General features: G+C 39.6%; 1 protein-coding gene across 2 annotated transcripts in view; it reads right to left on the minus strand.

The window, feature by feature from the left end:
• clcn5b (chloride channel, voltage-sensitive 5b) overlaps nucleotides 1-12226 on the minus strand; it is a 29883-nt gene that overhangs the window by 15936 nt on the left and 1721 nt on the right. For both annotated transcript variants that reach the window (XM_053859310.1, XM_053859309.1), the window contains exons 3-8: nucleotides 4944-5119; nucleotides 4596-4695; nucleotides 4270-4457; nucleotides 3406-3528; nucleotides 2123-2329; nucleotides 742-822 (exon numbers count right to left, since the gene is read on the minus strand). In XM_053859310.1, the coding sequence (XP_053715285.1) occupies nucleotides 742-822; nucleotides 2123-2329; nucleotides 3406-3528; nucleotides 4270-4457; nucleotides 4596-4695; nucleotides 4944-5119 (875 nt within the window). The remainder of the gene's footprint in view (nucleotides 1-741; nucleotides 823-2122; nucleotides 2330-3405; nucleotides 3529-4269; nucleotides 4458-4595; nucleotides 4696-4943; nucleotides 5120-12226) is intronic.

Raw genomic sequence — 12226 nt, forward strand, 5'->3', positions numbered from 1 at the left:
ATGCATACTGGAATTTCCACACATCACTATCATCCCACCATCAATTGATCCACACAATACAATTGGATACATTTTAGCCAGTAAAGTCAAACTCAATGACTTTAGTGGCTCAGCAGTCTGGTCAGCATGTGCTACAGTGTGGGCATGTGGAGTCTACAGGATCCAGATGGTGACCCGGAAAACCACCAAAATGTAATCACCTGCGCACTTTTCCCATTATCAACATTTCCAGAAACTTTCACTGAAATTTATTCAGAACTTTGAGCTACCTTGCGGATAGATAAACACCATCAAAAACATGGTAACTTTGGCAAAAAGTACAATTAAGTCAAACAAGAGACACAGACTGGCATCCAGCCATGTTTACTCCATAAAATTGCTGAGCGAGGCATAATGGGATTACGATGCTGTCAAATTATATTCATTATGGAGACCATCCGAGCAGACGTTTTGTTTCATGCAAAACATAAAAAGTGCGTCCATACGGTTCATTTCAAAAGACCTGACTCTCTTTTGTCTCATCTTGAGCCAACATGAGCCAAGATTTTCTTACAAAAAAATAGACTTCATTTGGAACAATTAAAACTGCATTGCACACCAGTCCAAATGCCAAGCACTGACCGACGTTTCAGAACGTGCGACGGCTATATTTTAAATAAATGCGATACCACTGCATAACACTAGAACAGATGAAACTTACAGATTATTAGACACATCGTTTAGATTTGTAAACACATGTACCTCCTCTAAACTGAACAATACTCCTCCAATTGGTGCTCCAAAAGCCACTGACACCCCAACAGCTGCTGCTGCAGACAAAACCTGCCAAAAATAAATAAAAATACAGTAGTTAATAAACAGCAGTTAATCATCACATAACTGTTCCCAACAAAAATACGTCTACTAAGACATAGGAGAATGACAAAGAGTTTATGGTCAACTATTTACAGATCAGGAGTGGAGTGTACTTGTAGATCAACTACTATAATGTCTTCCTCAATCTGAATGACAGGCCTTCTGTGGAGGAGGTAGAATACGGAGTCGCAGCGGCCAGCAGGATTATTCCCTACAGATGAGGTCATCTTCGAAGTCAAAAAGCCTCCGCCGGAGCAATGTGGCTTTCATCCAAGTCACGCATCAGTTGATGAATCCCTTTTCTGAGCATACCCAGCTAACAAGGTGAGTGGAGACTCACACTCACAAGTGACCTGAGAACATGTCAAGGTTTTCCTGCAGCAGTGAGGAGGTCGCAGTCTCTTTGTTTAGGGCCCTTGCTACCAAACCTTAGATAAGCATCAGATGGATGGATTTAACCAACTGCTACAAAAGGCCACACCTGGATTTCATTTTGTCCACAATGTGCATTTAACACAGATGGTGGCTTCTAATGGAAAACTATTACATTAGGTATGCTTGTGATACCTCAGTGTGATAACTCAAATCAGCATTGTCCACACACTGTTATACAATAAAACCAAAGTGGATTGCATTTACAGTTATGATGGAAACAAAAGGTGTGGCATATATAGGAGGCTGACGTGGCACAGCGCATTGATCTTGACGTTTGAAGGATTGTACTGTACACGACGATTGATTTTCGGGACCATGTGGATCTGTCATCTGGTCAGTCAATGCTGCAAAACATGTTTTGTTCTCCATTTTGCAAATGAATAACAGTGTAGCCAATGCAATTAGAACCAGTTTTTAACTGATCAGGACTCAAAGTTCTTTTTGCGCATGATTTCATCATCAGCAAGACAGCAAGGGTGCACTTCAGTTGTTTTTGGATTGGCATGTGAACAAAAGCAGCAAAAGAGCAGTGAGCCATCGAGCATCGACGTGTCCTGACTCAGATTGCTTTTGCTAAAGCAGCGACCTTAGCGCTTCTTCTTCTGCGCTGTAGTGTTTCCACTGAGTTTTATGTTTCCAATTCAAAACCAATTAGACAAAGAAATTTGAACTGAACTTGGAGCCCATAAAAACAAGCAGACACATTACCAGAACCTCAACTCTAGCAGGATCTGTCTCATTGAATCAGCCTAAAAGCCGAACACTGAATCCAGAGCCATCAAATCAAATCCCTTATTATTTATCACTTTAATCCAGCTGGCTCAGAACTTACCTCTCGCCTCTTGGCTTCATTTTTGCGGTATTTGGTGAAAAGGTGACACAAAATATTGGCGCAGCAGCAGGCTACGTGGACCAAGGGCCCTTCTTTGCCTAAACTGAGGCCGGACGAGACGGCTAAAACCAGAGTTATGGTCTTTATGATAAGAGTCCATTTTCCCAAGTAGCCTCGAATGATGAAACCACTCAGGATGGTTTTAATCTGAGGAAAGAGAGGGAGGGAGAGCATGTTTGTACTGGTTCATATGAGCATCTAAGTGCAGGGGATCACACTTTCTTTGCTTTATTTTTGAGAGATCAGTTTTAATGTTCTAACTCGGCGACAGAGGAAACATTCATAGAAGAAAGGAGTGAACGTGTCAAGTGATATTTTTCTTTCAAACACGCTATTGTCTGCGGAGATTTCCTGACCTCCCTCTGACCTGACAGTGACGAGAAAATGAGCTACACTTCACAGAATTAAATAATAAAATAAATTTATGAGCGGATCAGATTTGTGTATGTAGGGAGTGGTTTGTTTATTTGAACTGTTATAGCTTTATAAGACCATATTTTCTTACTTCGGCTTTACACATCCTCATATCAGACTGAGCTAAATTGGGACTCTGTCAAGGGAAACACTGCCTTGTCATCTACGCAAGGATCAAATATTAGAGCTTACTTTCTTTGGCTCAATTGACACAGCAATGTGTCTCCCCGTCAAAAGACCACAGTTATGGGTCGTTCACAAATGATCTGGCTCTAAAGGCTCCCAATAACAAGCCGGTCCCATTCACTGTATATTTTTTCTCTGTTACAGTCACACATGATTGGTCAAAAATGAGCAGGAGGGATGAGGGAGGGGCTACTGGCAGAGAACAGAAATAGCAGTGACAGAAGGTTGTGCTACAGCTTCAGAGACTGCAAATTATGTAATAACAAGGTAATTAACGTTATATATTATTATATGTATTATTATATTATTATTTATCATTAATATTTATAATTTTTCCTTTCCTTAACATGAGAATCTCGTTTTTTTATCCTTCCCACCCTGAGCATATAAATAATGCTATGAAAATAACACTGATTTAATATAATTATGTTTTGCATTTAATGTTTATTTTACTCATAATTTGGTTGTAAATTTAACAATTTAATAGACTGTACCTATCTTAGTACATTGGGAAGGTGTGAACACTGCACAACAGTTATTCCATTTACAGTAAAAACACTACCGCAGAGGAAGAATCACAATACATCAAGTGCTCTGACTGACAGGCAAGTGTGTGTTCCTACCTCTGGTATTCCGGAGCCACAAGCGTAAGGAGCGAATGCCCTGACAAGTAAGACAGCAAGAAAAGCGAAGAGAAGGGCCCAACAGATGTAGAACAAGTAGTTGATGATGTAGGCTAAGGGTCCCTGTAAACAAAGCATAGCATATCAACTGAGCAGTCCTTAACACTGAGCCATAGAAAACAAGGCTCAGCTAAAACTCTCTAGACTTCTAATCCAGTCATGTTATGCACAATCCACCATGCACATGGAGTTAAAAATGTCTTTCTTTTGACTCCACAAAGGACACATTTACACCAGTCACACTACTTAATGGTGTGTATCTGTCAGTGGATTATTAACGCGATTCTGTACCACGACTTCGACTAGCTGTTCGAAAGTTGACTCCGCAATGTTCTAATATAGTGCTGCCCCCTGGTGTAGCAACCACGCCATTTGAAAACGAAGCATACTGTAAATACTGCTCCTTAACAGGTTTTGTTGTTAGAGTAAACAACTAAACAAACAACAGACCACAAGTCTATTTCTATCCTTTCAATATTTCATCATCTGTATTTCATAGAGAAGAACTTCTCTCCTCTATTCCTCTATTTGACCTCTAGGTTGTTACAGTTCTAGTTGTTTACAGTTGTTTGGTAGACAGGACGTTGGTGTTGACATAAATTTAAAAAACAAATTACAAATCGCTTCAATTTTATGTAATAAAGAGACTTGAATGGTGAAAATGTGTCAATGCTGTACAAGCACTTCACTGACAGTAGATGGAGCCAGAGTGCTATATTTACTAACACAAAGTTGAGTAGTGTTTTCTGACTTTCAATGGTTCCAACCAAAGGATCAATTAAATTTGGTATTAAATTTCTGCACCTGTGAGGTTCCCGTGATGAGTTGAGCCCAGCTCTGCCAATGTGGACACTCGTCCCTGTCCTGAAACGTCGTCTCCGTAGAAGTCCAACAGCAATGCTCATTGTTAAACCAGAAACCGATGAGACAAACGCCACCCTTCATGTCTGTCAGCCAGTGGGCTGCAATATCAATACCACCGGCTAATGCACCTAAAAATGTCAGAGAAGGAGGGAGTGGGTCATTGCGAAACATAATTGTTCCTCTAAAAACACAAAGATTTTCATCAATATGGTACAATCTGCAGTCACAATGTCAAGGTCTTGTTTTTTGACAGGACTGTTTCCTACCTGACATGAGTCCTATCAGCAGCATCAGCAGCCATCCAGAGAACGCATCACTGATGCTCAGCAGCAGCGCCAAAGTTGACTGTTTGCTTTTATTCGTGATCTAAAAACAACAGCAGAAAACAAGTGGGGTTAAGTAATGTCCCTGTTGCTATACAGTGTAATAGACGCAAATTTAGAGCCAAATTATAACAGATTTGCCGGAGGGCAAAAACAAGTTTGCTCTCAGATTTAAAAGTAAAATACCACTCTGGTTAAACCATTATTCATGCACAAGTTTCTCTGAAATGTCCCATTTTCATAAATGTTTGTGTAAATGGATTATCCGTTTGAAATAGCACAAACTCGTACCTCTCTGTGCCGGTCTCTGTCTTTGCTCTTCTCCCTCACCCAGTCAATGGTGTTGAAGTCTTCATAGGTGCCCACTCCAGGCACGGGGTCCTCCAGAGGGTCCACAAGCCTACTAGGGCCATTTCCATTCATGCCGGCTGCTCCGCTGCAACTGCTGCCATACTCGTCATAAACTCCTGCAGGAGAGGGCCAACAGAGTCAGTGAGGGGGACACAAGGTCATGTGACAGAGTAGAACATTATGAACGGTGTCAGTGCTGCAAGCCGACACTTTATCATTGCAGTTTGACATAAGAAAATGAGATATAAACAGGGATCATACAAATAAAAAAAAAGAAAAAATACTTCAGTAATATCACAAGAAGAAGCAGCATCACACATCTATTTCCTTTAAAAAAAAAATTAAAAGAAAAGAAAAAAAATCTCTTCCAACAACATTTGGTTCAATTGGGTGCCCAGTTTGGAACAGAGTATTCTTTTAGTGCTTACTTTGATTTCAGTCACAAGCATTCCACACACAAAACACCAGTAAAATGTGGTTGAGCCATGATGCACTCTTGATTGTGAATTCCAGTAAAGCCGTGGGATGACGTTCTATTTCACTTCCAAACAGCTCTAAAATCGATTTTCAGACAAGCACTGCTGAGGATGAGTCATACTGGACTCACAATGCTGTCAGGCACCAAATTCAAGCAAAAATAAGTGCAATTTCACATCTAATGTACGACACACACTCAAATTCCCCCATTGTGGGAAGAATAAAGGCTAGCAAATCCTCTCTTGCTGCTGCTAGTTGAAGAGGTCAAACAGAGACAGTTAAAACTGTGACAGAAATCAGGAAACTTCACAGCAAGTACAGTCACGTCAAAAAACTTCGTGATTTGTGAGCAGTTGTAACCATATGGGATGACATTATGCTTCTGTATGTCAGCACAAACTGCACCACTTGTGCAACAGCTGAAACTGTTTAATGATTTTAGAATATAGCGGAACTTTGAGACCATCAGTAAAATGCACAATGTCTTTCACAGAGGGACGTGCTGTGGTCAATAACATTAAAACTGAAAGGAATTTTAATTGGCTGCGTAGCAGTTTATGAAACATGCTCTATTTCGGCTCTCTGTGCTTGGTCTTTGTTCCTAAATGCTTCAGCATTTTGTTTCTACAAACATGTCCACATAGATATAATATCTGTGCTTCAAGCTGTTTCCTCTTTTCTTCTGAGTTGATTTTTGCATTAAAAACAGCCTCAAAGTATATGTGCATGCTTGATGTTTCTACAGTTCAGTGCAACATTTGGAAAACATCATGCTGAGTTAGCTTGCATTGGCAAGCATGACACCTTTTTTTATCTAACAGGAAATGTAAAAAATAGTCACGCACGCATCCAGAAATACAAGTTAGACAGGTTATGAATTAGCTCAACAATGTGTGCTGTAACAGAACCAAGAACCAGCTCTCATTAAACTGAATTTAAGCAGGATGAAGGTGTCTTAACTTTATAGGACAGAAAGGAACATAAACTATATTTGTGGCACTATAATAAACAAGAGTCAGATAAATGAAATACAAAAATGTGGTTAAACAAACCTTAGTGATGTGTCAACTAACAAATGATATTCGGAAGTCAGACAAGGGGGTTTATACATTGTCAGAAACTCCTGTTATGACATTCTTTTCTACATATATGGTCAGCAATTTTGGTATTTGAATGAGGACTAAGTGAGACAGCAGTGATAAGTTGATAAGGAGACACCAGGCACTTGACCCCACCAGTTCTAGTGAAATACTGACAACAATAAGCTCCAGTAAACTAATGTTTATAGCTTTCTCCATCACACATGGGAAAGTGCTTTTATAGTTTTTTTAAGTGGCACATTTGTTTACTTTTGTCACACCGGTTGTTGTTACAACTTGTAAAGCATTTTTTTAATAAACGAAAAAAACATGATTACATATACTCTTACAAACTTTCTAGTGAATGATTTTTTGAGGCACATTCATCTCTCTCCCCATTCAAGACGGAAATAATCCCTTTTCAGCCGCCACAATGACTAGATTCCTTCATTTGGTTAGTGATAAGGGTTCACCAGGAATTCAAAATGAGAGCAGGCCACAGGAGCTTACGAAACACCACAACTGGAACAATTGTAACCAAGAGGGTCACACAGAGTTTGGACTCAATGGTTTACCTCGAATTCCTACGAAGGCCAGTCAGTTCACTTCAATAAAAACAAGGATGCTTCACGGATGATTAAAAATTTTAATAATGAATCAATGTTGGACGAATGAATTCTGAGTTTTAAAAGACAATGACTCAAAACCATGAATATCATACAGTCTTCTGTACATCAGTAGAGTCTGCTACCACGCAGCTGCATACTGTAAGTTAAAGCATGTTCATTGACAAATTCAGGAAATAATGAGTCAGCGCTAGGCAGAGGGAACATGGGAGAAGAGAAACACTGCAGCAGTAGTTGTAGTATCCAGTACATGTATAGTACCCTAACTCTCTGCATCCCATTTGACTCCTCAAAAACAACGGTCTCATAAAGAAGCAACTAAAAAAAAACATATTCACACATTCATATTCTCCCACCTGGACTTCTATAACTCTCTCCTCACAGGCAAGAAATCCCCATCAGGCCTCCAACTGGTTCAAAACTCATCACAACACATCACAAAGTGACTGTAAGAATTTGACAATAACTTTTCAAGCCTGCCAGGTGGGCCCTTGCTGGTAACACAGCTTTCACCAGGAGGGCTCCTCGATTCTGGTAGATCCAGCCAGAGGAGATCCATCTTCCTCCACCATTAAAGCTCACTTTAATACTCATTTACATGACAGTGCTTTGCTGCTTTGGCTGACATGATTTATGTCACATGTCTCATACATATTGTACATGAGCAGACAATCTCTGTATGTTCAAGTGTTCAGAATAGTGCATTATAAAAAAAAACAGTTTTTTTTTATTATTAGTATTATTCAGCAGCCAGATAAAATGACTAGGGAGGCTGGATTTGGCAGTCTGGACTGACACTCATAATGAACTCTGCCACTTCTAACTCTACTTCTTGTCTTTGTGTCAGAGCTACTGAGAAGCATTTTGATGCTACAGTCTCCATTAAACATCTAATCTGTGTATTTCACAGAACTTTATGTAACCATCTCAGGAGAAACAAAGATTCATCATCCTTAATGGATTGATCCTTTAAAAATAGAGTGATAAACTCAATCATTTGTTTAGCAAAGAGAAACCTCAGAAGATCAGAGGCCTGTGGTTATGTTTACAGGCTGGTTTGGGAACCTAAATAATAAGATGTAATGCATGTTATGTCAATTCAGAAGGAGATCATAACAGAGAAAGTGAAGTATATAAGGAAGGAGGAAGAAGAAATGAGGAAGAATCAACTATATAAACTCTCTCTACAGTAAAACCATTTCTTGTTATTAGGTTAATAATCTGGGTCGCTAAACTGAGATTAGGGGGAAACAGTGTCTCATAGGGTTAAGTTTTGTTATTGACCTGCAAGCAGGAAACTGAGCACAGGCAAGGGCAAAACATTAGCCACATGACTCAGTTCTGAACATGTAGTAAAAACACTTAATGATTAATCACTCGTGGAAGTGTGTCAGGCAAAAAACAGCAAAGCCAGAGAACATTGACTCCATCAGTACTGGGTTCTCAAAATAAAATCTCATCACATAGCTACTCCATTATACAGAGGGATTGAGTTCAACAGATGCTGATGACATACGCACAATAACATTGGGAAAAACAGCGGAACTTGTTCAAACTTAAACTGTCTCTGGCTCACCATTGTCTTCATCCAGCGGCTTATTCCAGATCTCACAGTCCATCGCATTCCCACCCGTAGCGTCCCCACTCTGGTCAGCAACTACTCCATTCATCTCAGAAGTTCACACTGAAGAGCTTGGCTTCAGCCTGGCTTCGATTGGCTAGTGGACTACGTGGTGATTCGTGGAGGCTGGTTGTTCTCTAACGTGACGTGGATCACTGTCAGAACTGGGTCACATGTGTTTTCAAGATTTTTAACCTTTGATGACATGAGGGACAGGTCTGATATATGGCGGCACATTTTAGGTCAGAGAAAGAAAGAGTTCACAAATACGAGGTCTTTTCTACCAACTCTACATAATGCAACTGTTTTTAGAGAGAAATCTGACCTGAATGGGAACATAGTGTATCAGTGTTCTCAGCTGGAAATTACCCAAGAGTGAGCAGTTCAGACGTCTGCTGAGAAAAGCACTGTCTTCACACCAATACTATTGTTTAAAGTGTTGAAATATTGCGAATGTCCTGGCAACTTATTATCTAATACATGAGGGAGCTTTTACGGGAAAGCAAATAGAAATCCAGAGTCACAAAACTGTCTTAAAAACTAGGATCTCTGAAAATGTGTTTTCTTGCTCATATTAGATCAAGACCACAGTTTGTCCTTAAAAGTCATTTGTTTAAATATTATTTTAAAAATTATTTAGGGGACTCACATCGGAATCGTGTTTCAGTGGCTTTTTCCTAAACCAGCTTGCGAAATACTGTCATCATTTAGGTTTTATTTGGATTTGAGGGGACTTCCTGAATAAGACCAGTAGCATCTTGATCTTGGTCATTTTTAAGACCAGTATTTGTACACAAACTTATGCTGGCCAAATTGTTATGTTACAAGATGCGTCATTGAGAGGTTGAACCTTGAACCTCTGAGATCCAAATTACCATGGGAACAAGAAGCACATGTGACCTTAGTGACGTTGAAGGAACTGAGCGACCTTCTCTGGAACATATTAATTTTTTATTTTCTGCACCAGTACTAAGGGTGGCCACAAGCAGTGGAATAGAGACACTGTCGATGCAAAACGCGGTACGGCATTTTGGGACCACCACATGGAGTAAAAGAGGGGTGGAAGATGATGTTAACTATGCCAAGTAAGAAAGTTCAGGGTGTTCAGCTCAATACCGTGTCTTGTCCGAACTATAGCATTGAATAAACAAGTCAATAACAAGAAAAGCCAATCCACAAACTACAAATGTACATCTAAATTATGAAAAACATTCATTATCAGAGACTGATACGTTGAAAAAAAAAGAAATTTCTTTAGATCTTGTGGCTTATACCCCAGAAAACAGCTTCTGACACTTCATGCAAAAGAAACTGGGTGAAATGAACAAATACTTAATTACACGTACTGTATATTACAAATCACTTTCATAAATCATTCATCTGTGATGTCTAATTGAGCAGAGAGTAAATGTACATAAGAGACATAAATATTAATGATGCTCATCAACTTATCCCTGAACAACTGCATAACTAAGTTATAAGGTCGATATAAAAATCAATTATATAACAAATAATTGCTGTGGCCCACACTTGAATCTGTGAACTCAAGTGTAGCTAAGCATCTCAAAATTTCCAAGAATGATACACAGCCAAAAAACAGACTCTTCTACATTCTATTCCAGGTTCTTGTTTCAGTTCAGAGGTCACATTAAAATGAGGGAGTTATCAGGTTAGTGGCGATTAATTTATTACAAACATAGTTAGCACATTTTTTTAATCGCATTAATCCAGCACTTCTGAAATAGTGGGGCGCAATCCCTTTTACATGGGTGGCTGTCACTATAGACAGACAGCCACCCACGCAAAACCAGGAAAGCCCCCATTTGAAGGGGCATCACCACGGTGTGTCAGCAACAGGAGCCGAGACAGAAAGAGCGCAGCCGCTGTCACAGCGGCATTTAAGAAGCCCTTTACAGCGGAATCTGACTATATATATATATATAGATAGATAGATAGATAGATAGATAGATAGATATTCTGGGGCAGAAAAGAGAAAGCTGCCAAAACCAAATTCCTGTTTCCCAAGAGCATGACATGCAATCATAATCAGTATGATGGAGCAAACCCCAGGATCCTGACACAGGAAGGTTTTTGCTGATTTGGTACAGTTGCTTGAGCTGTAACTATAAACGCACTTTGACTTTCCCCCACAAACCACTGCATAATTTTAAAAATACATGTTCGCTTGACTCAAAACAAGTCTGCTCTTTTCACTTTCGCTGACACAATGGAAACTAAAATTCAACCAAGCGGTAGACACTTCATTTAAGGGGAGAACTATAGACCTTGTTTCCAGCTGGCCACTTCTTCGTCTGCACGTTTCAATAAATGAGCAACTCTGAGTTTATAATGCACTTTCCACTGATGAGGTACGAAGCAGGAAATGATCATCTGAGACAAGCTGACATTTGGAAGGGAAGTGATCGGTCTGATGAACAAACACAACGTGTATGAGAACTCATTGGAGTTTCATAACTATAAGAACAGACACTTCACTGGAAGGAGCATGCCAAATTCTTGTTTCAGTTAAGTCAGAATACAGCTTTTGAAACTTCAGGTTTGAAAAATGGGGAACAAACGTAGGGCACAACATAACTCAAAAATCTCACCCTCAGTGCAAGTCAACTGATTTTGAAGATTCCAATTACAAATCTTTGGATGGGAAGAGAGTCGATTGCTGCAGCGCCATCTAATGACCACACCTACCGATATCCCACTCCAGGCTTCATCTACTACACTTTTTACTAGAGTATGTGAAACAATAAAACACTGTGGCTTGTGTGGGATACTGGTCATTCCTAAACAACACAAACATTAGCCAAAAACAATAATTGCACAGATCTATACTAAAAAATTCTGAAATGTATGAGTGGTTGGGCTGTTCAAATATCTGGGGCGCTTTGAGTTCAATAATTAACCAACCATAATTTCATAATGAAAGTGAGAGCCCAAGAACGGCTTCAGTTTGTCTGCCAGTTTATTGTGTGTAATAAAAACAGTGCAGCATCTACGACCGAACCAAAAACAGAGACATACTGTAGCAGCTTAAAGGACACCAGCAACCGAAAGCTTAGATAACCTTAGACTCAAGCAAACAACAGCCACAGAAAACAAGACAACATATCAAGACAAAAACACTGTCAACATGTTATCTGAACCAGAGTCATGCTCAATGTTCAAAACGTACTTTTGAACAACAAGTTCATTTGCCATGTGCCACTCCATTGAATCTGTTTTATATGAAGTGAAGAACACGTGAATATACTCATCTTTATATCCGCAGAACAATCGACTATTATGAACCTTAGTCCTAATAAAGGGGCGGACTGTAATTTTGGTTGCCACCATGTGCAACTGTATTTAAGTGCATGACGATGCCGCTCTGTATAAAACAGCACTGTGGCACAACATTACACGCAT

The sequence above is a fragment of the Synchiropus splendidus genome, chromosome 3 (genome assembly GCF_027744825.2).
Source record: "Synchiropus splendidus isolate RoL2022-P1 chromosome 3, RoL_Sspl_1.0, whole genome shotgun sequence".
Classification (NCBI taxonomy): Eukaryota; Metazoa; Chordata; class Actinopteri; order Syngnathiformes; family Callionymidae; genus Synchiropus; species Synchiropus splendidus.